Genomic DNA, 27,264 nt, shown 5'->3' with positions numbered 1-27,264 from the left:
TTTCACATTATGCCACACACCGTGATGACCATTACAGATTAATTGACACACTGTGATGCCCATAACACAGTCATTACGGTGTGTGGCATACTGTTACACATTATGCCATTCCTTCCCCCTGTGAGAACCCTGTCCCCATTCCTTTGTCAGACATGTCCCCCTCATAGTTTGAGCCCTGTACCCCTCCCCCTGTGTCAGCCCTGTCCCCTTGAGTAGTGAGTGCTATCTTTTTTGGAGAGAGAGAGAGAGAGAGAGAGAGAGAGAGAGATTCCCATACAGCACAATTACCTTTAGTAGTGGCGCATCTCCTGCACATAGCTCAGTCTCTGCCACGGAGACAGCGTCACAGCGTCTCCATCAGGCGCAGGTCTCCGCTGTCTCAGGGGGACACAATGCCGGGACTTTAAAGGTCACTGCGCCGGAACTCCCTTGGTCACAGCGCTGGCCTGGCAGCAGGTACATTTGGTTTTCGCGCCGGGGCTGTCACTAGATTGTGACGTCAAGCCTCAGCAACGGCGCTATCAGGGGGGAGAGGGGAGGGGACTCAATGACACGCTGGTGCTCCTCCCCCTTCATTGTGCTGCTGACGAGGGACATTATTTTAAACCATAAAGCAAAAGGTTTGGATGCAGGGGATTTTCTGCTGTTACGTCGGGTCCCCCCAAGCTGCACTGCTGCTGCCAGTAGGGAGGAGCTGCAATCGTGCGGGGGGGGGATGCCGGTCATTAGGAGGTGCCTGTGCACCCCCGGCACCCCCCGTGCACACGCCTATGTAAGGAATCAATAAAACCCTCCCATAATTGAAAGAAGTTCTCTGTGTGTTCTTCCTTCTGGAGGGATGTCTCTATCCATTCCATGTGAAAGACATGGAAAAGTTTAGCCCTGAATAGTTGGACGGATGGAGGGTCCGCATGAATCCACCGGTGTAGAATACATTTGCGGGCAACAGCCGAGATTATCAGCATCATCTTTTTGCTGTCTGGCAATATCGGCGTATTGGGAGGGAACGCTCCCAGCAGAGCCCACTCCGCCGTCAAGGGAAGGCTATTTAGTAGATAAGTTACAGAGAACCCCTGCACCTGTCTCCAAAAACGGTGTATAAGCGGACAATCCCACATGCAGTGTTTAAATGTTGCTCCCGAGCAGCCACACTTCGGGCATGTGTCAGTCTCTGCAATACCCATGGCGCAACGTCTGTGTGGGGAGAGGTAACCGTTATGGTATATGTTGTAGGTCATTTCCCTACACATGGAAGAAGGCAATGTCTTCCAGGAGTAGTGAAACGATCTCAATAGGTGTTTCATTGGGTATTGACATCCATATATTTCTAAAGTGCCGTCACTGGCCGCGCAACGGAACAAATGACTGAAAGCAATTTTTGCAAGGACATTGATCTGTTGCAAACTTATAGAGAGAGGTAGCTGTGAAGACAGATTGGAGGTAGAAGCAGCAGGGCCACCGAGAAGGGGGGGGGGGGGGGGGTGTCGGGTACTAATTACCTGGGCCCGGGCTTGCTGGAGGGGTCTGGTGGGGGCCCTGGTTCGACACCCATGTCCCTCCCGGGCAGCAGCACACAGCATGTGGTGTGCTGACAGCAGGCTCAGCAAGAACATCTCACTGACTTTAGAGTGTTTTTTCCACCCCCTCTAAACATTTTGGGGGTGTGGCCTAATCTTGGGAGGTTGCCACGCCTCCCGTGATTAGGTCAGACCCCCAAAATTTTACCAGGGCCCGGCATACCTCTTGGCTGCCCTGAGGAGCAGATAAGGACTGTCACAACTCAAAACTGGAAAATAAAAACTGTCACAGCTCAAAGTGAAAATACATTGCAGAAGTCTATTAACTAGTTAATTATTTAGTAATTGAAGTTCAAATCCTGGTTCTCAAGAAAAGCAAAATAAAGATTTTTTTTTAAGTATTAAATTCCCTTTAAATATTAAATTTTTTAAGCCTACGGATATCTTCACAGCACAACACCAGAAGTAGAATGTACTCAGCTTAATGGAGGAACTGAGTACTTAACAGACCAAGGGCCTTATTCTGGTTGACTCGCAAAGCTGTGAATTACGCAACTCTGCGAGCCATTGAAACACCCCCTCGCGCGCTGCTTTCTCCGGCACGCATGTGAATGTATATTTTGCATACATTGCTCAGTGTCCCGTTTTCATCAGCGATGAAAAGGAGACTCTGCTGGGGGAGCCGCAGTTGGAAACAGCTGGTCGCAGGAGCAAGCTCCTGTGACCAGCGACCATTAGGGGGCTGAGCACGGGAGCGCGCACCCGGCGATATATCACCGCAGCACAAAAAATCACTGGCAATATGGTCGCTCAGTGTTTAAAGTGTTATTATGCTTTAATCCGACTTAACTTGGACTTCGTTGATCTAGAACTCTTGATTTGGTCACCTCAATGTTAAACTCAGCTCTAGAACATTACAGAAGTTAAGGACCCAGACAAAGGGCTTCATAGAGGTAAAAGGTTTAAAGGAAAGTTCAGAAGAGATTGACAATTACTTTCAAAACCATATTGATAGAGGTTTCTGATTCCTCTTCCCAAGGAAAGTGACAGGGAAGAACTTCAATAATGATTAACAAGTGAAATCAATCATGAGACTATCGGTAGTATACGGGTTCAACTACTCAGTCGTAGGGGGACATTTATTAAGATGGGAGTTTTACAGTATATCAGATTGGATGTTGCCATGGGCAACCAATCAGATACTGGGGGTCATACTGGTTCTATCGCTCCTCCGCACATTCGCATAATGATTTATGCGCATGTACAGGCTATCATGGTGAATGGACTCGGCGACTTGCATTGTAGCCGGCCCGTTTGCATGGAGCAGTGCGGATGGGGGGCGTGGGACAGCGGGCCCGGCTCGCGCCAATGGAAACGCACAGCGCTTCTTAGGCATCACCATGAAAATGCCGGGCGTTTCCCATGGGATTGAGGGTGGGAGGAGGTGTGCCGATAGATTACCATAGCAACACCTCATGTGAAATAGATCTCTCATCTTAGTAAATTTCCCCCATAGTTTTAAATGTAGATATACAGGATACAGGTTTTTTGTAGACAATATATAAAGGATAATTATTGCACAAACACCACTGATGGAGCTATCAGTGTTACCATTGTGTTCCTTACTTTATAAGACATACTTCGTTTAATAGGTTCCTATATACTTTGTTTAATAGGTTCCTGGAACCTGTACGTATGTCAAGAAAAGTAACCTTGACTGAGCAAGTTTATATCTTAAGGTGTAACATATTCGCAGCTGTATACTTCAAGTATAGCTTTATTTGGTCTTAAAACATTCTGGTTTCAGTTAGGTTCCATCCAGTTTTTCAAGGATAGAGAGGTAATTAGCACTTAAAATGCGAGCCACACTCCACTGAGTTCAGCACGCAGAGGTAGAACCCGGGTTTCATTCTAGAAGTGACCTGCAAACCTTTGGCTCTACAGTGATATAATACAGAGGCAGAAGGATCCACCACACACAGCACTCTCTCATAAGCAGTGGCGTAACTAGAAACTTTGTACCCCCCTGCCCAAAACATTTTTTTTTTAATATTATTTTTTTACCTAAATGCTCATTGCCGGGGGTTTCATGCTCATTGACAGGAGTGACATGCTCATTGACATAGGTTTCATGCTCGTTGCCAGGGTTTACATGCTCATAGCCAGGGTTTTCATGCTCTTTTCCAGGGGTTTGCTATTCATTGCCAGTGGTTTTTGTTTGTTACTTGGGGGTTACATACTCATTGACAGAGAGTTACAGGTGTAGCGCCCCTTGTCCTTGCTCCCCTCTGGCCAGCACCGGTGGACAGGGACTCCATTAAACTGGGATGTGCGTGCATCTCATGTGTGTCCCAGTCTCTCGGTGGCAGGGCAGCGGGTCCCTGCCCGTCTCCTCTTTAGGGAGATTGGCAGGGTTATGGGGGGGGTTTCAGGGCAGCGAGGGGGACTGGTGGCGGTGGCGGGGACTCGCGGGGAGCTCCGTTGCCACAGGGTGTGCGAGCGTCTCATGTGCGCTCGCCCCCTGGCGTGAGCTGGCGGGGCTGGTGATAGTTTCGCCAGCCCCTTCAAGAATGAAGCCAGCTTCCTCTGTACATGCCTATTGCCAGGGGGTCACACGCTCGTTGCCATGGGGTGTACATGCTCACACATGTACATGCTACTCCTGTGGGCATTGTGTGCACAAGCAGTGCTAGTCTTGTGGGCATTATGTGTGTAAGGGCACTACTCCTGTGGGCATTATTGTTACTATAATGTGACCAAGCCCCTTCACTGTGAAGCCACGCCCCTACATTTTTGGCACACTGTTCCTTTTTTAAATATATGGGGGGGGGGATTCCCTTTTCTGGAACAGGGCACCAAAATGTCCAGTTACGGTAGACTCCAACAGCAAAAAGTATCTCCGAGATTATGGAAATGACCCGCCCCTCCCCCATCCCCCAAGTGCTGAAAACTAGGACCTTGTGAGACCTTGCATTTTTGGATGTGGCGGGGGTGTTAATGCAGAGTGTGCATCAGGTGTCTCTTCCTCTATGCACTCAATGTAACTCACAGAGAAACTAAAGCAATAATTGGTATTAGAGGAGTCTCTCACATTTTTATAAGCGTTCTCTTGAGAAACTGACACTGCGTATGCGCATAGTGTCCAGGCCCCCTTACACTAGCACTATTTTTGCCTTTTTCATCCTATTCCAACACATCGGGGTGAGAAATTGGATGAAAAGTGTCAAGATCCGACGTACAGTCCCATGCGCACCGGATCTTAGCCAAAGATCGCACGGGCTACAGCCTCTGGCAGGCTTAGCTGGAATGCTCCACCCCCGGACCGGGAGTTAGACCCTCCCATCAGCCAATCATGGTCTGGAAAATCCCGATGGCGGACCATGATTGGCTGGTGGGCAGGCCTAACCCCCGGTCTGGGGGCGAAGCCCCAGAAGTAAACAGAAGACCGTCTCTTGGATACAGCGGTGCAGGGGTCTCAGAGAAGTCCGAAGGCGGCTCGTGAGTATGTTTTCCTTCAACAGGGATCCCACATGGATACTACTGGACAAGGGGACCGGTCTACTATCAACATAGGTAAGTATCTGTATGTATGGGCTCCGTATGCAATCAAGTTTTATTTTTCAGGTGTGTGTGTGTGTGTATTTAACTATTTCATGCCCCACATGGTGGGACTTATGGTTCTCCAAGTCCCTGCATGTGGTGCAGGCTTGCTGGGACTTGTAGATCCACAGCAATACACATTAGGGTCTTCTATTTTTACTGTTTTCATCAGCCCGATGGCCACCGCCCATGGACATTGGGGACAGCCCCGGGCTTCAGCATGGGCAGGGAGGGGGGACCCTTGTTTGGGGGGGGGGTCCCCACTCCCCCAGGACCCCTGCCCATGCTGACCGGTCAGGGGGATGATGCTTTGGCCGGGGGGACTTGTATAAAAAGTTTCCCCCGGCTGTGGCATTACCCTGCTCGCTGGCTGGCCCGGTGCTGGTTCTTGAAATACTGGGGCTCCTACTCATTTTGTCCCCCGTATTTTGGGAACCAGGACCGGCCCATGAACCTGGTGCTGGTTTTATAAAGTCAAGGGAACCCAGCGGCGTAGCTACGTTTTGGGCGCCCCCCCGCCGCCCATTCAAACCCCCCAATCCCCCGCAGCCTTACCTTTCGCGCTGGTCCCGGCAGCTCCGTTCTTCTGCTGAGGACCACCACAAAATGGCTGCCCCCATACAGCAGACAGTTTCAGAGAACTGTGTGCTATATGGGGGCGGCCATTTTGTGGTGGTCCTCAGCAGGAGAACAGAGCCGCCGGGACCAGCGAAATAGGTAAGCCTGCGGGGGATTGGGGGGAGGTGTAACTATAGCACCGCAACCCCCGGCGCCCCCATATGCACAGCGCCCCCCCCGCGGTGGCGGGGGCTGCGGTGCTATAGTTACGCCAGTGAGGGAACCCCTATTTATTTGGCTCCCTGATTTTATGAAACCAGGACTGGTTCCTTGAGCCCGGGGCTAGTCATGCTCAGGAGGGGGGACCCCACACAATTTTTTTATTAATTTTATCCTTTCTTTGGACAGAACCATGAACAGATCACAATGATCTGTGCATGGTTCTGTCAAATTCGCCTTTCAGAACCTGCTCTATTTGTTTGGCAATTTGTAGTAACGTTTAGTAAGTGTTACTAAAAATCGCCAGATCAGAATGTGCAAATTTGCGGCAAAAAGTGTGATCCGCCCCCCCCCCCCCCCCCCGCAAATTGCATCCTATTAAATGTGCGGTTTACAGAAAACGTTCGAAAACAGCCGCAAAAAAATTGCAAACAAAAAATCGCATCCTATTAAATGTCACCCTATAATTCCTATATAAGGTAACATTACAGGTCATTGTGATGAATAAAAATGTTTCCTTGGCAATTTTCACACCTATTTTGACAAATCCCCTTGGCGCTCAAAGGGTTAAACGTAAAAATATACAGTAGATTCAAGCATTTAAGTTGAATTTAATCATTTAGGTACTTGTGTAGTTTCACGGAGGCGAGCTATGTTATGCCGTCAGTGTAGCCCAATGGCAGCTTAGCATAGCGTAGTGTCACAGCAGCAGCTCTGCTTAGTTAGCGTAGTGTCCCCGCCAGGCAGCGTAGTTACCGCACTGTCCCCACGAGCTGCAGCTCTGTCCCCCGCATCGCTGGTAAGCCTAGTGAGCGCCTCTCACACCAGATCCTGTGCGATCATGTGGGGAGAGGCGCTCCATCTGCCTGAGACGCACGAGCGTCTCATACGCTTGTGCGTCTCAGTAATTCGTCTGGCAGGGTATGGCAGGATGCGTCAGATAGGGATGGCCATCGTTGCCATTGATGGTTGCCATCGATGGTAATTCTGCAACTGGCCATCGATAGTGCTAAACTATGCAATGGCTGACCATCGACATTTTTACATATTGATGGTCATCCATTGTGTTTGATTGATTGGCCTGTGGGCCAATCTTAACACTGGGGGCGGGGCTTCACAGGTGTCAGGGGTGGAGCTATGCTCTGTGTACCGGCACTTAAAAAAAAAAAAAAAAAAAATATCGTTTTGCTGTTCCATCGATGGAGGGAAATCTGGTTCTCCCCCATCGATGGCAAAAGTATTCGACATCGGCCATAAACCATCAATGATTTAGAATCATCGATGGTCGATGGCCATTCCTAGCGTCAGGCTCGTTTTACGTGTCCTCTTGCGGGGCTGTCTGCGCTCGCCACGCTTCGGGATCGGTGGCTTGCTGCGCTCGTCACACTTTAGAAAGTCAACTCCATGCCGACGTGGATAGTGGGGGTATGAATAGGTCGGGAGGAAGCGTACCGCGTGCGCTTGCCACACTTCGGGCTGACGTGGATAGTGGGGTTGTTTCAGGAACACATTCAAACCTGTCATGTCAGGCAGGTTAAAAATGATCAATGGATCCAACACAATGTAATAAGCGTTGACACAACGCTGGCTGACTACGCTAACTGTGTAACGCTGACTCACTATGCTAACTGCGTAAGTTCCGGTTAGGCGCGAACGTACACACAGTCGCAGACACAAGCTGACTACACTGGCCACGGGAACACTAGGCTGATTCTGACAGGGACACTACGCTGACTACGTATCTGCGGCCGTGATAATACACTAGTACCATAAATTGCAAAATAGAATCATTTTTTGTTTCATTGTATTTTTAAAAATGCCCCATGTAATAGTAAATTACAGTTTGCACTAAGTAACTGCACACCTCCAAATTGCTGCAATTATTTCCACATCAGTGACTATGAAATACGCCAATTACAACTGGAGTCTAAGGTCAGCAATAAACAACTTGTCCAACCAGCATTAGTGGAGTATTACTCATTTAAGGAACGCCAGCCCTTCGGGCACATAAATACATTAGGTAACAGTGCACCTGTTTCTGCACACTTCTACCTCTGTGACAAAACACATTCAAAGGTTAAATGATAGAATCACATGGAAATAATGTGAAAGTAAATGCATTAACTTTGTTGGTATTTACTAATGGCACTGATTATTCTTAAAAGTTTTTTTGTATTACACAATGGCCATTATGCAGATCTGATTGCAGTACAAATTTGTGCTCAAAATGGGCAAAACCATGTGCACTGCAGGTGGGGCAGATGTAACATGCGCAGAGAGAGTTAGATTTGTGTGAGTTATTTTGTTTCTGTGCAGGGTAAATACTGGCTGCAATATTTTTACAATGCAATTTAGATTTCAGTTTCAACAAACCCCACCTTAAATCTAACTCTCTTTCTGCACATGTTACATCTGTCCCACCTGCAGTGCACATGATTTTGCCCATTTTGAGAACAAATTTGTACTGAGATCAGATCTGAATAAGGGCCATTGTCAGGAGACAGATGTAGAAAAAAGGGTGGATTATGGTTTTCATTTATTTTTGGTCTCTATCGGCCTTATTCTAGTTCACTCTTTCTGACAAATCCTTCTTAGATGGACAACACTATGGGCCTTATTCTGGTTCGTGCGGTAATATCCGCGTGCGTTCGTGCCGCCGATGTTTTGTGTCTGCGCATGTGCAGAGGCGTCTCTGCGCATGTGCGAGCGGGGCGTACGGCCAAATCCCGCATGATATGTGAACACTCCGAACAGGGGGTGGAGAGGGGCGTGAAGGGCTATTTGGGCTCATTACCATATGCATACGCCCCGCATTTCATGGGCGTTCCCATGCAAACGCTGGGCGTACGTATGGTAATGCGGCCGTGACGCACCTGTGCGACCATCGAATGATGGGGGAGGTTCCCTGAGATGGAGGAGGCGTATTCCGTGAAAAATACACGTGCGGTCCGTTCGGCCAGCTTCTTACCGCGTACGGACGGAGTTGGCGATCCGTATGGAAGGCGGGGTTTTGCACGCACGGTCCTGGCCGCATATTCGGATCCGGCCGCACTGATCAGAATAAGGCCCTATGTGCACTGCAAGGGGGCAGATGTAAAATGTGCAGAGAGAATTAGATTTGGGTGAGTTATTTTGTTTCTGTGCAGGGTAAATACTGGCTGCTTTATTTTTACACTGCAATATAGATCTCACTTTGAAGCAAAACCCCACCCAAATCTAAATATCTCTGCACATGTTACATTTACCCCACCTGCAGTGCACATGGTTTTGTCCATCTAAGAAGGATTTTGTCAGAAAGAGTGAACTAGAATAACCCCCTATGTCTGCACTCGCCTTGCTTTGGGAACGGAGTGTTGCTGCTCTGGGCACACTATTATAATCTGACTCTATGTCCACTGGGACCGTAAGGCGATTAAAAAAAAGGTACTCTTTACCTAGAACGGCGCCCGCGATTGGAATTGCGGGCGTCGGGGGTAAAAAAATCGCGGGCATCGCGGCCATCGCATGCACATAAAAAACGGGTGCGACGCGATGCCCGCGATGCCCGCGATTTTCCCATAGGGATCAATGTTAAAAGTCAGATTGGACGCGATTTTAGTGTTAAATGCCTCAATGCCCGCGATTTTTACATAGGAAACAATGTTAAATGGGCCACAGAGCCCTAATAGTCCCCCTGAAGTCTTAAATGGCCCCCACAATTTTTAACGCCACCCCACAATCAACGTGAACCCGAAGCTTGGCGAGCCCGCGTGGGGCAGCGGTACGCGTCCTCTGACCTTTTCATACCCCTACTATCCACGTCGGCGTGGAGTTGAGAATAGAATAGTGTGGCGAGCGCAGCGAGCCAACGAGCCCGAAGCGTGGCGAGCGCAGCGAGCCCCGCGAGGGGACGCGGATACCTGTGAAGCCTGCGAAGGGACGCGTTTACCTGTGAAGGTATCCGCGTCCCCTCGCGGGGCTTGCTGCGCTCGCCACGCTTCGGGCTCGGTGGCTCGCTGCGCTCGCCACACTATTCTATTCTCAACTCCACGCCGACGTGGATAGTGGGGGTATGAAAAGGTCGGAGGACGCGTACCGCCACCCCTCGCGGGCTCGCTGCGCTCGCCACGCTTCGGGTTGACGTTGATCGTGGGGTGGCGTTAACAATTGTGGGGGCCATTTCAGACTTTAGGGTGACTATTTGGGCTCTGTGGCCCATTTAACATTGTTTCCTATGGAAAAATCGCGGGCATTGAGGCATTGAACACTAAAATCGCGTCCAATCTCACTTTTAACATTGATCCCTATGGGAAATCGCGGCCATCGCGGGCATCGCATCGCACCCGTTTTTTAGTGCATACGATGGTCGCGATGGGCGCCGTTCTAGGTAAAGAGTACCAAAAAAAATCATGAAAAACTAGTGTAGACCTTTAGCTGTGTCAACCATTGAAATGTCGACCTTTTGTCAATGTCGGACCAAGACCATGTTGACCTTTTTCATGTGTCCATATATTGCCTGTAGACCAATAGCTGGTGTCAGCAAGTGAAAAGTTGTGGAGAATCCCTATTTTTGGGGTAAAAAAGTCAGGGACCTTATTCTCTTTGACTCGCAAGTCTGTGAATTTTGCAGCCTCCGAGTCCCCCAGACGCCGCCCTTGCGGGCCACCCGACACCCCCCTGGGACCCGCGATTCCCCACAAGGCTACGAAGGGATGATTTGCATAATCATCCTTGGGTGCGTGGTCGGCGAGCATTGAATGTTATCTTTAGTGCTCGCAGATCTGAGACAACTCGAGGGGCAGCTGACAACTGCTGATGTCAGTTACCAGGCTCCCGCACCCGCATCACCGGGTCATTACCATGGGAACGCCCAGCATGAAAAGTTCAGCGTTCCCATGTACTGGGCCCTCTGCCGCCGCCCCCCACCCCCCGCCCGCACTGCTAGGTGCGTGTGCGATGGTGAAGATGCACCAAGCGTCTGCACATGCGGATAATGGAGCATGCGCAGATGCTAAAATTGGATAGCAAACATTGTAATTCGTCATAACGACCTGTAATGTTACCTTATTTGGGAAATATAATCTTTTTTCACACAACATTTTTTATTTGAATTGATATAATAAATGTGAGCGACGCTGGTATGTTTAGTGGATATTTTGCACATCTCTTACAGATATGCTGGTGCTCAAAGGGTTAATAACAGGTACAGAACAACTCCACCAAGGGGTTGAGTAACAGCATTAAGGGTACCTCCTCCCAAGTCAGGGCCCGATTAGGTCATATATGGGACTAGTTATTTGAATTGATCCCCAAGATTGTGAGTTGACCTGGATAGAAGATACTACCTTTTGGTGCTGTTTCCACCTTATAGCAGCTGATATTAGCACAGCGCATTGTTAGAAATGAGACTTCGGCCAATATTGTCCCGCACGACACTCCTAAACCTTTGTGTTGGATTCCTGGACTCACCACATTGTGCAGCTACAGGTTTCAATTATTAATCTTAGAAGAGTTGCAACATCACAAATTGATACTACGTTATAATATAGACCATAACACATACATTTCTCTGCCGCATGCTAAAGGAACCTGGACTGGATGGAGTTAACAATGCTAATTATGTTTTAGGGGCATATGTAATATAACGGAACCCTGGGATTTACCATGGAGGTACCCTGCAATGTCAGGCATCCACAGATGGGGCTAGTATACAGTAGTCTTTGGGGAACTTACCATGTTTTCTTTATCTCACCACTGACACATGCGAAATGCACTCAAATACATGGACCCCGGGAGGTTGTTAACACATTGCACCATGGCCCTTATTCAGATCTGATCGCAGTACAAATTTGTTCTCAAAATGGTCAAAACCATGTGCACTGCAGGTGGGGCAGATGTAACATGTATAAAGAGATATAGATTTGGGTGAGTAATTTTGTTTCTGTGCACAGTAAATACTGGCTGCATTATTCTTACACTGCAATTTAGATTTCAGTTTCAACACACCCCGCCCTAATCTATCTCTCTCTGCACATGTTACATCTGCCCCACCTGATTTTGCCCATTTTGAGAACAAATTTGTACTGAGATCAGATCTGAATAAGGGCCCATATCTCTTGTGTAGCACCTGGGTTATGTATCCTTCCAATATAACGGCAAAGAATTCCCCAGTAAGCTGGGGAGAATTTGGGGGTCAGGCCACCTGTAGGCACACCAATATTGGTTCACCCCCCATCACAACATTGTCCGCTTTATGTGAGGGCCATTCCTGATCCCTCCCAACTTTCAAAGTAGCCCCAACCTCACCGACCCTCCACCACTACAAATTACAGACCGTTGCCCCCTGCCACTCACCTCCCTATCTTCGCCGCCATTTAGAAACTAAAAAAATTAAGAAAAAATAAAAAAATAACATAATCACCGGTCTTCATTAGACAGGCTGCGAGCGGACGATATTGTGCATACGCACTGAATGATAACAGTAAACTATATCGTCCCGTTTCATTGCCGCTGAACACGTGGGTCGTTTGGCTATATAGCCAAATGGCCCTGTATGTTCAGAAGACATCAATGGTTTTTAACGACGCACGAGAGCGCGCATCGTTATCGATATTGAGCGTACACACTAGATGCAGGGCCGGCGCCACTGGGGGGGGCGGTAGTTTTTAGAGCAGGGACCCCCGGATGGAGCTGAGAGCGGCGGTCACTACTTTCCCCCCCCCCCCCACCCCGCAGCAACCTCATTGCACCCTATTCGCCCCCCCCCCCCCACGCTGGATCAGCGCGCCGGACGTATCGCACACCCCCATGGCGCAGCACGGCGGCCATATGCCCCCCCCCCAGATCAGTGCGCCGGGCTGCATCGCACTTCCCCGGCCCCCGGAGCAGCGAGGCAGCCGAATCCCCCCCTAGATCAGCGCGCTGGGTCGCATCGCACCCCTGGCCCCCGGAGCAACATGGCAGCCGAATCCCCCCCCCTGGATCGGCGCGCCGGCCGTATTCCTCCCCCTCCATGCAGCGGTGAGCACCGGCACCAGGGGCGTAGCTAAAGGTTCATGGGCCCTGGTGCGAAGGTCAGCTTGGGGCCCCCCTACATACAACAAAATTAAAATCTCGCCGCACAGTGATGCCAATTACACAATAAGCCACACACCGTGATGCACATTACACCGCACATCATGATGCCCATTACGCTGCACACCGTTATGTCAATTACACAATACGCTGCACACCGTGATGCCCATTACACCACACACCGTGATGCCAATTACACAATACGCTGCACACCGTGATGCCCATTACACCGCACACCATGATGCCCATTACGCCGCAACCGTGATGCCCATTACACTGCACACTGTGATGGTAATTATTTAATACACAATATTCCCCATACCATAATGCTGCCCATTACACCGCACACCATGATGCCCATTATGCCACACACCCTGATGCCAATTACACAATACTCCGCACACCGTGATGCCCATTACACTGCACACCATGATGCCCATTACACCCCACAGTGTGATGGTAATTATTTAATACACAATACTCCCCATACCATAATGCTGCCCATTACACCCCACACCATGATGCCCATTACACTCACCTATGCCCCCATAGTGCCAGACATTGATATTGTGTGCCCCCGCCCCACAGTGCCAGATATGATATGCCCCCACACAGTGCCAGACATATACCCGACACCATGATGCCCATTGGGCCATTACACTCACATATGCCCCCATAGTGCCAGACAGACACTGATATCATACTGTATGCCCCCACAGTGCCAGAAGCCTCACCTGCTGCAGTGACCACTGCTTCCCTTAGTCCTCCTTTACTGATCCCTTCTATCCAGCATCATATACTGGCCAATACTTCCACCAGTCCTCTTCTACTGACCCCTGCTTTCCCTAATCTACCTCTACTGACCACTGCTTACCTTAGTACTGCTCTACTGACTCCATCTATCCAGCATCATATACTGGCCAATACTTCCACCAGTACTCTTCTACTGACCCCTGCTTTCCCTAATCTACCTCTACTGACCACTGCTTACCTTAGTACTGCTCTACTGACCCCATCTATCCAGCATCATCCAGCGCCCCCTCTCCCCTTCGAGTGACGTCACAGGCTGCCTGCGCGCCCAAACAAGGTGGTCCCTCCCTCCGTCCCCTGGGGTGGCCAATCCCCACAATCGGCCGCCAGCCGCCCAGCCTCCCTTAGCAATGCGCCCGGGCCGCACCGCACCGCACACACAGCAGGGGGAGAGGGGGGCGGGTCGGCATAGCATGATGCGCAGTGCGCATCATGCTATGCCGACCCGCCCCCCTCTCCCCCTGTGTGTGCGGTGCGGCCCGGGTGCTCAACTGACATCATGCTGAGTGAGTGTGTTGCATGCTGGGACTTGTAGTCCCACCCCCCCCTCCTGGTCTGTGCGCCGCCGCAGTCGCACACAGCCTGCTGCCCTGGCCTGGCTGTCACTGAGAGTGACTGACAGCCAGGGCCGGGACAGAGAACACCGGCCAACTCAGAGCTCTGGGTGTCACCCCAGAGACTGGTGACACCCGGTGCGGCCCGCACCCCCCGCACCTGGCTAGTGACGCCACTGGTCTTGTGGTCCGCGGCCCATCCAGAGGGGGACCTGCTGCCATCGGCCCCCCTGGCTCAGGGGCCCGGTTGCAGGTGCGACCGCTGCGACCCCTGTAGCTACGCCACTGACCGGCACTGAATAGATGTTAATGTGAAAGATATCGCTCAGAAGCCTCTTTCTGAGTGAGTGATATCTTTCACAATATCCTGTAGTGTGTACGGGGCTTATGTCCATCTCACATCAGATACAGTGGTTCAATCATATTCATCCCAGTGCCTCAATAGGGACCCACAGTCTGGGGGTGATTCAGGCCTGGACGGCCAGGTCCGAATTCACTTCTTCGGCCGATTGTGCGGGTCTGCGAATGCCTTCGGCAAGTATCACACTCACCCTTGTTCACTTTGCGATGGCGGGAAGGGGGCTAAAAAAAACACAGGGCGTGCCAATTCGCAATCCTGTCAATGCCTGCTCAGCGCTAATGTCACATGACGTCAGCGTCCGCCCGAATTCGGCCATCTCTGTAGAGAATAAAAGTCAGCCGAATGATTTCTCACTCGTGCGGCCACATACCAGTGGATGTGTAAGCGGGGATTCGGGGGGGGGGGGGGGGGAGGGACAAGCGTATGGCCGGGCGGCGTTTACATGTTCGTTAGGCTGCGACCATATGCAGCCTAGCAGACAAGTCTGAATTGGGCCCCCCTGTTCTTATCCATAAAACTGTACAAAACAGAAGTCTGCTCTGTAGAACAGTCATTGTCACATTTTTCTCACAGGAAATATTTTTAAATTTAGCAAATAAAAAAAGAAACAAAAAAACCCAATATCACATGAGATTTTACACCGACTTTCCTGCTTATACCATAAAGAGAACACTAGATTGCAGTTAGATTCCGTATAACAGTGCTGCTCCTATTCTAGACTATTTGAATCCAGGATTTTTCATTAACCTATTTTTAATGCAGCCGAACCACTTAATTGCACCCAGCCCCCACTGACCCATTTATAGTTGTCACTTAGGGGGTTATTCAAACATGATCGCAAAGCTGTTTTTTTTTTCCTTAAATGGACAAAACCATGGTGCACTGCAGGTAGGGCAGATGTAACATGTGCAGAGAGAGTTAGATTTGGGGTGGGTTTAATTTGTTTCTGTGCAGGGTAAATACCGGCTGCTTTATTTGTACACCGCAATTTAGATTTCAGGTTGAACACCCCACCCGTATAGCATGTGACCCCGGCAAGTGCTGCCGGAATCATTCCGATCCGCGCAAATCCTACGTGCTGCACTTGTGATCTAGGACCTCCGATCCGATGCACGCGGGACCGCACATCGGGTCAGATCTAAAGCACATGTGATTTGCTTGATTTCAATGAATAAATCAAATAAGCTTGTTGCCAGCGTAACTCTCTCTGCACATGTTACTCTATCTGCCCCATCTGCAGCGCAGCATGGTTTAATCCATTTGACAGGTCTGAATAATCCCAATAGTGCTGCTGTCTGAATGAGTTGGTGCCGTGTGAGGGACAGCACAAGACTACAACAGAACTACCGACCAATGATTTTCCGAGACTGTGTAACCAACGAAATTGGTAGCGACGAGTACATGGCGGGTGCCGGCATCAGCAAGTACATGCACACTTGTCAATGACAGAGTCTACTGCACATGTGCAGGTCTCCGGGAACATGGTGCCCGCACTGCATTACTAAGGACACCTCCAGTGCACATATACCGCACATCTAGCACCCATTATAGAAACTCCAGCGACTCAGTCCCCAGTATAGGGCTGAATAAAGGACTATGATGAGACTTTGGGTTGTCACTGCGATCCTATACTCAGAGGACCTGTGAAAATATGGCGTCTCTAATCTGCCACTACAATACAGAACATGCACCATCGGCAACATCGGTCACATCATCGAACTATGACTGCTCGAATGACCGTTGAATAGAAGACGCCGGGGGCCAGTACAGCTGCGAATGTCACGGTCACTGGCTGGGACACACCCATCAAACCCTTTTGACATGCTCGCATTTGATAATCCACTCCCAGTACATCACATACACGCTGCCACTAATCTATCGCTGCGCAGTCCAAAAATACATCGCTCATATCCGCAAACATCGGCTATATGCACACCTATAAATCGGGGCCTTTGTATTTGTTGTATGATCTGCTAGGATCTGAGAAGGAGCCACCCTCTGTAAGATCAATACTTGGGTGAGGTTCTGAACCCAGCTATAACCTGCTGCGTGCTCAGAACTGTTGTACCATTAAATGGACTGTTTGAGAATTCTCCAGTGTAGTGGGACTGAGAGTTTTCTGATGGTCTAAATATGTATCAACCATATGATGTATCCACTGCCTTATGTTACAAATATAGTAAAGAGATACAAATTGTAGCAGCAGGTATCAAATTGAGTTCCTGCTGTGCTGCAATAGTGAAACTAAGGTACAGTGAAACTCTCTCTGCACATGTTACATCTGCCCACCTGCAGTGCAGCATGGTTTTGTCCTTAAGAGAGAGCATTTGCTTTTTTGAATGAACCAGAATCAGACCCAAACTGTCCAAAATGCCAAATTGACAAATACAGTACTGTAGGCCAGCAAGGCTGTCATACTACCAAGAAAGGGAGTGTAGGCTCGGCGCTACATGGATGCTCTGATGGGGTATAGTAAGCAGGGCCCCACCCCCCCTCCCCTCCACACACACTCCACTCCACACACCCGACCCCCAGCCAGCCGGTACCTTGTGGGGATCGGTGCTGCGCTGTGTCCCTGCGGTGGATGTGAGGTCAGTAGCGGGGTCCCTGTGGCAGATGGGAACTACTAGTTCCCATCCACAGCAGGGACCCCACGGCGGACCTCACATACACCGCAGGGACACGCTGCCCGCCCTGCTGCCTGGCACCCACCCGCTGCCCGTCCCGCTGCCTGGCACCCACCCGCCACCGCCACAGTAGTGGGGTGGCAGGTGTGGGGGCCCCCGGGGCGACCGCCCCTGTCAACCCATGGGTAATCCGCCAGTGATCGTAAGCAATATGGGCGGTGCTCCAGGACGAACGATACAGGGCGTACACAGAGCCGGCCTTAGGCATAGGCAAACTAGGCACTTGCCTAGAGCATTTGGAATGCCTAGGGGCACCAGCAGCTTCTGCTGATTAAAATGATATGCAACATGCCTATATTCTGTGTGTGAGTGAGGCTGTATCTGCATATGAAATTGTGTATTCATGGAAATCACTGTAACATAGCATTCCTGTACCAGCCACAGTCGCACACAGAATATAACCATACCACATATCATTTTAATCATGGAAGCTCCTTGTGTGTCCTGGTCACATAAAAATGCAAAGAAGATGAATTTTCAGCAAAAAAGGCACCCAACGTTAGCAGAACTGGCCAGGAGCTGCATGGCCTATTGAGGCAAGATGTATGTGGAAACATCTGTATCCAAGCCGAGGCAGAGGTCACAGTGTTAGCGGCTGTGCAAATGTGGTCTGCGGGTGGGTTGGTTGTGTAATAGTGTTTGGCATATGTGTAAGGGGCATTATGTGTGTCATTATATGTATGAAGGGCATTAATAAAAGTTGGCATAATGTGTAGGGCATTATGGTTATAAGGACATTAATAATGTGTGTCATGTGTAAGGGGCAATACTGTGTGATATTATAAGGGGTGCCGAGAGAAAGGGGTAGGGGGTACAAATTACCCAGGCCAAAGTCTGATGGAAGGGCCCAGTGGGGGCCCCGGTCCCCCTCCCCTTAAGTGACAGCAGCAGCTGCAGCTCTTCTCCTCTGCCCAGCACACACTGCTTTGTGCTGGGTTGCAGTGTGGCCATAGAGCTGCTTAAAATACAATATTTTCTCAGGATTTTTTTCTAAGGGTATAATGGGAATAATGTGAGGAGTAATGTATATAAGGTAAAGTGGTACTACTGTGTGATGTAACGGTAATAAGGGACACCATCGCATGATATAATGTGAATAAAGTTGTACTACTGTGTGGCATAATTTGAATTGGGGGAACTATTGTGTGGCCATGCACCTTCCCAGCAAGAACACACCCCTGTTTGTGCTGCGCACCGAATGTGTGCGCTGTTTCTATTTAAAATATTTTGCGGGTAGGAGCACCAAAATGATGACTGCTATGATGAGGGTTGGTGGTGCTGGGAAAGGGGAGCAGGGTCAGAGGCGGAACTAGTGGCGGTGCTAGGGGGCACCAGCCAAAATCTTGCCTAGGGCGTCATTTAGGCAAGGGCCGGCTCTGGGCGTACACACCAAACAATATACTGAGAACACTATCCGATATGCTCGATAATATCATCCACGATATCGTTATCATGCATATTGTTTTAAAAGAAACCCCCCCCCACACACTAAACGACGGACAAAAGGACAAAATAATTAACAATATCATCTGCGGGTCCCGATATTGCGTGTACACACTGAAAAATATCGGACACCGATATCGTTCAGTGACATCACTGGGACTCGCTGAACAGGCAGGTCTTTTGGCTTTATAACCAAACTGTAAATTATCGCCTGTTCATTAATTATCTTTAACGATACACGGCAGAGCTCATTGTTAAACATATTGAGTGTACACACTAGACGATATCGTGAAGGATATCGCTCAGAAGCCCCTTTCTGAGCGATATTGTTCACATTATCCTCCAGTGTGGAAGTGTGTCCTCATGCAGTGACATGTATATAGGCTGTCTACCAGGTACATTGCATCACTTGTGGGTATGGAGAGTTTACAACAATATCAGCGGTGTTGCCAGGTAGATTACAGAATACAATCACACGCCACCTCCTCACTAATGACTAATGGGGAATATTACTAAGATGGTTCTATTTCAAATGGGATGTTGCTATTGGCAACCAATGGGCACTTGAAAGCAGCCATCATGTATGTGAGTTGCTACAAGGACACAATGTAACACACTAACAATAAGTTACACACAGTGACAATAAGAAAGGCACAAAGGCACCTGTGATCAATACCAGACACATAGGGGGAAGACATACTAAGATGGGAGTTCTGTTTCACACGGGATGTTGCTATAGGCAACCAATCAGAATCTACTTATTTATTTAGCACATTCTAGAAGATAATAGATTGATTGGTTGCCCATGGCAACATCTCATCTGAAATAGCTCTCTCGTTTTAGTATTTTAGTACATTTCCCCATAGAATAAACTGCAGGTAGGTAGGTTTTAGCATTGACACCATCAGCAATGGGGACTTACCAATCTTGGCCAAACTTGCCACCAGAATCCACAGGGCGATGATGTAAGGATCCTGGACATGGTGCCACTTGAAGGTGACAATCTGGAGGCTGGCGGGGGCACTGGTATCAGTGGCAGTGGAGCTCTTGTCCTCCACCACAGTTGAGACGCATGCCAGGCACAGGCAGCTCACCACAGCCAGGTAAACTCCTGTCTTCTGCATGGTGGGCTATTGCGCTGGGATGCAGGTGGAGCAGATTACGTTGCAGCAGGTATACTTAGCACTGGCTGTCCCTGCTATAGCTGTGACGGTGTGCACCAGGTCATGCTGTACTGTGTGTAGCCTGCACCACTCCTTTACTGCTGGAAGTGTAGGTGCTGCAATTAATCCTCCTTTATCAGTGGCTGCTGCCTGGGTATTCCGTCTCAGATAGCCCTGGCTCACCTTAAACTGAGATCCATTACTTTTAGCAGTGTGTGGTAATGAAGGCATACAGTAGGGCTGTGTCCTATATAATAGCATAGCTCAGCATCTGCAGTTTATAAGCACATGCAGGGAGGGTCCCAAGTCAGGAACTCACCCATTATCCCCTCCCCAGGTGGCAGGTGATGATGTCATGCATATCATTACACCCCATCTAAGTGCATTCCATCTGAGCAGGGTGCACACTGAGGAGACTGATGCAGGTCACAGGTACAGGTACAGTGCACCGTGTATACCAATGGTGCCATCATGTACACAGCACTGTACATCAGGGGGATTCTGCAGGGCTGCTGTGTTAGTGTACATGTATGTACAGAGTACATTGTCATGTTTCCACATACAGTATAATAGCATGCACTTCATATAGATTCAGATGTGTACTAAAATGACAGGGTATGGGTCACTGGGTCGACTCAGTGAAGGTCGACATACATTATGTCGACTACTGAAGGTGGACAGGGCTTTGGTCGACACCTGAAATAGGTCGACGTGGTCAGAAAGCCGACACGAGCATTAGGTTGACAATGGGAAGGTAGACAGTGAAAAGGTTGACATGAGTTTTTCATGTTTTTTTGTCCTGAATGTTGACATTAGTCATGTCGGCCTATTTCAGGTGTTGACCTAAGCCCTGTCGACCCCGTGTAACCTTTATAGGGTTGACCTAGTGACTGTGTCCCAAATGACATGCTGTGTAAATGTACTGCATATTGGGCCTGATTCAGATCCGCTTGCCAGGACGCGTTGGGAGGGAGCAGCCTCCGTCACCCCGCGGCCTTCGCAACTCTGGGTGAGTCTAGTGAAAATCATTTGATGGTGAATGATTTCCCCCCTGTGTGCACTGGGGAGGGCGGAGTGCGTTCGGCGGGGCTGCAGGGCAGAGTTTACCTGCCCTGGGCATTAAACACTCGCAGCCCAGCAAGCAGGTCTGAATCGGGCCCATTATGTACTATTTACTGGGATTCTGACTTTGGGTTGACATACATTGGGTTGGCAATAACCTGGGTCGATGCCCGGGTCCAGGAGCGGTGGAAACGGGTGTAACCCGGGTCGATGCGACCCGGCTCCCGTTCACTGCAATACAGAAGCCGCCGCGCCACCTCATCTCCAAGCGCCGCTCCCAATGATGTCACCCGCCCAGCTTTATGCTGGGTTGGGCTGCAAGTGGGAAAGGGTTTGCAAGCCAGGTCGCCCAGAAGCAAAAAGTCGACATACAGTAGTAATGAATGACACGTGAAAAGGTTGACGTGATTTTTACACAATTTTTATTACATTTGACGTTGACAACAATTGGGAAAGGTAAAGTGTGCCAGGCCACCACGGTTGTAGCCCGAGTCATGATGAGCGAAGCAGGGGTACGTGGTACACTTTCTGGGGGTCCATGTGCTCAATTCTACAAGCTGACATCAAATAACCTCATGCCGGCCTTTTCATGTGTCAGCTTTTTCCTATGTTGACCTTGTGTTTGTCGACTTTTTGGAACCATACCCTTATTTATTAACAGTTATGCTGGGTACTGGATTGAGTCAACCCTAGTTAGGTCAACGTGCAGAGGGTGGACAACTAAAGGTTGACATGGCTATGGTCGACAGGGTTGGAAGGTCAACACAATCATTAGGTCGACAATGGCGATGTCGACAGTCAAAAGTTTTCACATTTTTATGAGCCGACATGTGCCGACATGTACCATACACCTCTTCATGGTGGGAGAATATAATAGTTGACTGTCAACGTTTGCATTGTCAACCTATAGCTTGTGTCGACCTTCCAACCCCAACATCGTCACACCCATAGCTATATAGTCAACATGGGGCTCCACTTTCTCCCTCTCCATTGCTTAGTGCATCTGCCCTTTCTATGAGTGTAGATAGATAGATCTGCAGGTTTAAGATTTACAGTCACTAGGTCGGGGCCCCTACAGTCGCCATGTAATAGTTTGACAGATACACAAGTTTCGACAGGGTCAAAGGTCGACAGAAAAGGGTCAACATAAGCTTTTTAAGTATTTTGGGTGTCATTCTGTGTCCACATGTAGGGGGTTATTCTGGTTCACTTGCAAAGGCGCAATCACTTTCTAATGGACAAAACCACTGCAGGTGGGGCTGATGTAACATGTGCAGAGAGAGTTAGATTTGGGTGTTTTATTGTTTCTGTGCAGGGTAAATACTGGCTATTCTATTTTTTACACTGCAATATAGATATCAGTTTAAAGTACAAACCCCTCCCAAATCTAATTCTCTCTGCACATGTTGCTTCAGCCCCACCTGCAGTGCATATGGTTTTGTCCATTAGAGAGTGGTTGTGCCTTTGCGAGTAAACCAGAATAAGCCCCTTATTGTAAAGGTGTACCCTCGCATGCTCGCTTCGCTCGCCACGCTTCCAGCAATGAGCCTTTAAAAAAACTCACGTCCACTATTTGTGTGTCGATCCTTAGCATGTTCACCTTTTCAGACTGTCAACCTTTCGTACCTTTTGACCTTAGAAACAGTCACCTTTTCACCTGTCGGCGTTTTGACCATGTTGATGTGGTCAAAATATTCCAGCAACCAGTTATCCTACTTGTATATTTTTGGATTGTGGGAGGAAACCGGAGTATTAGGGGAAACTCATGCAAGCACGGAGAGAACATACAAACTCCAGATAGTTATGTCATAGATACTGTATGTAGCATATATCATTTACTAAGATAATCATTTATCATGCCCATTTTCTATAACATTTGGAAGTTTCTGTATGATTTTATGTATTGTCGCTAATTAGTGCTTCAGACCGCAGTCCCTGGTATCCTCATTAGGGACTGAAGTAGGACCACTGACAATTTCCATATGGGGATTTTTATGTAAAGAGTTAATATTCCCACCACAATGTTGACTGATAATAATCACTGCACCCTCACCGGGTGCAGTGATTATTATCAGTCAACATTGTCCTTACTTAAAATGTCCTTAAATTGTCTTTAAATATGGCGAAAACCAGTTTTTGTTTAATATTACTGTTCCTGACCTGTAATATCTACAATATTAATAATCAGACCCTTGAGTCCTTAAGGTGCTCAGACACGGTACAATTATCGTATGCAATTTGTACAAAATCGCATCACATACGTTTTGCAATCCAATGAGATGCAATCTAGTCCAAAAAGTAAGCACACTTTTTGAGTCATGCGATGGAATGTGCCCGGGAGCGCGCATCTCATCACACCCGGCAATTGTACCATGTATGGCAGGGCTGGGCAACACCGGCCCTCCAGATGTTGATGAACTACACATCCCAGCATGCCTTGCGTCAGTTTCAGCATGGCCACATAGCAAAACTAATGCAAAGCATCCTGGGATGTGTAGTTCATTAACATCTGGAGGGCCGGTGTTGCCCAGCCCTGATGTATGGGCACCTTCAGAATTATTTAATAACAGTGACGGAATGCCATCACCAGCAAATTTACTTCTGAGGCAATCCCCCCTCCCCCATGGGACATGACACCCAAGCAGGGGTGCAACCAGAACTTTGTGGGCCCCATAGCAACATGCTGAGGGGGACCATGCCCCAGTGTCTCTAGAGAGACCCTCTCCACAGCAGTTAATAATTGTATGCCCTCATAGTAGTTTATTTTCTGAATCATAGTAGTGCCGCATTGTAGGGATGCCAGTACACATTATGCCACACAGTATCCCAAATACACATTAAGGCATACAGTGCTCCAGTTCATAATATGCCACACTATAGTTCCTTCATTTAATATTGTGCCACAGGAAAGTGCTCCAGTTCTTATAATGTAACCTTACAGTACCCTCCAAATGACAATGAGCAGATTAGATGATAGTGTACTCCGGATTATATTGTGCTGCATTGCAGTGCCCCCTTACCATGACACCCACTACACACTCCTCTCACTAACAGTGTAATGTCACTCAGTGCAGTCTGGGCAGTGGATCAGATCCAATTGCTTAGCAGGCAAATCTGAGACATTCAGCTTTACACCATGGCCCCTCTAGCCTCTGGAACCCATAGCAATGGCACTCCTCGCACCTACTATAGTTACGTGTCAAAACAGTGGGATTTCCACCACCACCAGTACAGATAAGCCTAAAAGTCACATAAAGTACTACATTTTTTGGGGCATATGTAGCGGGGTTTGAGTTTGCCAGAGGTGGGGCATGCTGGACATGCCTTGGTTGCGACTTTAAACTCCCCTGGTACCTGGCCAGTGCGGTGATCTGGGCAGCAAGGTCCATGCAGCGCTGGGGAGGCAGGGGGGTCCCTGCGGTGGATGGGCAGTCAGTGGCGCTACTAGTTACCATCAGCAGCAGGGACCCCGTCACTGACCTCCCATCCGCCGCAGGGAACCCGTTACCCGGATCCCCGTGCTGGCTAGGTACCAGGGGAGGAAGGGGGGGGGGGGGTGTGTGTGGTTTATGTGGGGGCCCCGGGGTGACCACCCTTGTCACCCTGTGTATAACCCTCCACTGAACCTCGGACCTTATTACAGTTTATTGGTGAATGGGATAAAGTTGAAAATTACATCATCAACCATGTTATATATTTCATGAACCCCCTTCAATGGCAGGTATTCAATGCGGCCGGGGAGGGGGTTAAACAGCGAGGATTGCAGAAAACCAGCGATCCTCGCTGTTTAACCCCCGCGCTGGCCGCTCGCTCTATTCAATGTTCTGGGGAAATCCTCGCCGTCACAGGACGGCGAGAATTCCCCAAAACAGCGAGACCCATGGATAATGCAGGAAACTCGCTGTATTTAGCTGCGAGTCTCGCTGCTTCTGGAGCCGCATACGCCAATTCCCCCTCACACAAAAAATGGAGCGAGGGGGAATTGGCGTATGAGGGGGCTGCGTTGAATACTGATAGGGTGAGTGGGGACAGCGAGCAGGTAGCTCTGCTCGCTGTCGCTGCTCGCCCACAGCATTGAATACCCCCCAATATGTATAACTTTATTTAAACTCTTACACAGTTACAAGTTCCAGACTTTTTTATTACTACAATAAACTGAGCCGGCGACTTACTGCAGATCCTGTGGAACACACAAGGTTAAACCTACTGTATGTATTTTGAGATCAATTACTGTGTGTATATTCACAGTCCTGTGTGGTAGCAACTTCTTTTGTGTTTCCATTGTCATAGTAAGGGAAGTTTAATTTGCACTTAGTTCAGTCTAATAAGCAATACGTGTTAATTGAATTGCTTTGAAAGGAATGTTGAATTTGATCTGATTTCTAAGTGATTAGGATTAAAAAAGACATATTAAAATACAATACTTTACAAGCCGGGTGCTGTTGGCTTAGTCACACACCAGTTTCAGAACACTGCATTAAGATGAAAACAAATATACATGATATCATTGTACTGTACACGCAGCGTTTCACAATCACTTTCTCTTTTTACAACACTTAAACGACACCCTCATAAGAGCCGTAGCCAGACTTCAAGTAAAGCTGATTGAAGGCATAATCCAAGCAGCACATTAGTAGGGTGACGTAGGGGAGCTATGAATTTGGGGTCTTTTTGAAAAGAATTGTGAAATTGAGTGATTTTTTTTTTTAAATATTCACCCAGGATTTGTTGTGATGTTTGAATTATGTATTATTATTTATAATTGTATTATTGTATTATTTGGGGTATGTGTACCCTTGGGGGGGTATGCTGCAGACCGGTTGGGGGCTCTGGAAAATATTATTGTTAATGACGGAAGAAAAAGAAGATGTCTCTCGATGATGGAAGAAGGAGGTTATCCACGCCACATCACTACGGGTTCCATCTGCAGCGTCATCTGTGTCTCCTCGTGCTTTTGACCGACCAGGCATCCACTGGTAGCTACCCACTCTGCCCTCAGACATCAGCATTCATCTGTGCCACGCTGACGTGGGTGGAGGAGGCAGCGGCATTAATCCTGCAGGTGTTAGTTGGAACCCCGGGGAAAGTACACAACCAGCGGCCAGACACAGAGGGACCCGATTCCTGACCACACACTACACCTCCGCTAACGGAGACAGTACACAGCCAGCAGCCAGACACAGAGGTACCTGATTCCTGACCGCACACTACTCCTCCGCTACCGGAGACAGTACACAGCCAGCGGCCAGACACAGAGGTACCTGATTCCTGACCGCACACTACTCCTCCGCTACGAGACAGTACACAGCCAGCAGCCAGACACAGAGGGACCCGATTCCTGACCGTAAACTACTCCTCCGCTACCGGAGACAGTACACAGCCAGCAGCCAGACACAGAGGGACCCGATTCCTGACCGCACACTACTCCTCCACTACTCCTTAATATAAGGACAAGCATACTGCTCACTTCCACTCCACTTGTAAGTACTGAGAGGGGGGAGTACTCATAAATGAATAGCCTAATCAAGGGGTATGGGTATTGGCACTGAATAAAGGCCCTTATTCAGATCTGATTGCAGTACAAATTTGTTCTCAAAATGGGTAAAACCATGTGCACTGCAGGTGGGGCAAATGTAACATGTGCAGAGAGAGCGAGTTAGATTTGGGTGGGGTGTGTTGAAATTGAAATCTAAATTGCAGTGTTAAAATAAAGCAGTCAGTATTTATCCTGCATAGAAACCAAATAACTCACCCAAATCTAACTCTCTCTGCACATGTTACATCTACCCCGTCTGCAGTGCAGCATGGTTTTGCCCATTTTGAGAACAAACTTATACTGCGATCAGATCGGAATAAGGGCCAAAATGAGGCATCAGGCCCAAGTGAATTAAGGAAGCCATGGGAGGGTACGCGTCACACTAATTGGGGGTCCATGTCGACTAGTGCTGACATTGACACCAAAAAAAGTTAAAAACTCACACCCACCTTTTCGTGTGTCTATGTCAACCTGTTAAATAGATTGACCACAAGCTTTAGGTCGACATAGCCATAATTGACATGAATAAGGTTGACATGAGTTTTTCATGTTGCTGTCCATGTCAACATATGTCGACATGGACAGCGTATAAGTGTCCCGCGTCCCGCCGCATGACTCGCTGCGGTCACCCAATGCCCACTTGAATAGTAAAGTATGTAAAAAAACAAATTTTTAAAAAATATAAAACTACGTGAAAAACT

General features: G+C 48.7%; 1 protein-coding gene across 1 annotated transcript in view; it reads right to left on the bottom strand.

Moving 5' to 3' along the window:
- The window catches only part of SLC9A3 (solute carrier family 9 member A3), a 66,877-nt gene extending 46,917 nt beyond the window's left edge, over window positions 1-19,960 (bottom strand). The window contains exon 1 of the mRNA XM_083186417.1: window positions 19,725-19,960. Within this exon, the coding sequence (XP_083042543.1) occupies window positions 19,725-19,926 (202 nt within the window). The 5' untranslated portion in view covers window positions 19,927-19,960. The remainder of the gene's footprint in view (window positions 1-19,724) is intronic.
- Between the last annotated feature and the right edge of the window lie 7,304 nt (window positions 19,961-27,264).

Source organism: Crinia signifera, chromosome 5 (genome assembly GCF_055691185.1).
Source record: "Crinia signifera chromosome 5, ASM5569118v1, whole genome shotgun sequence".
In the NCBI taxonomy this organism is placed as follows: domain Eukaryota; kingdom Metazoa; phylum Chordata; class Amphibia; order Anura; family Myobatrachidae; genus Crinia; species Crinia signifera.
Note: the sequence above shows the minus strand (reverse complement) of the source record. Positions and strands in the feature narration are given on the sequence as shown.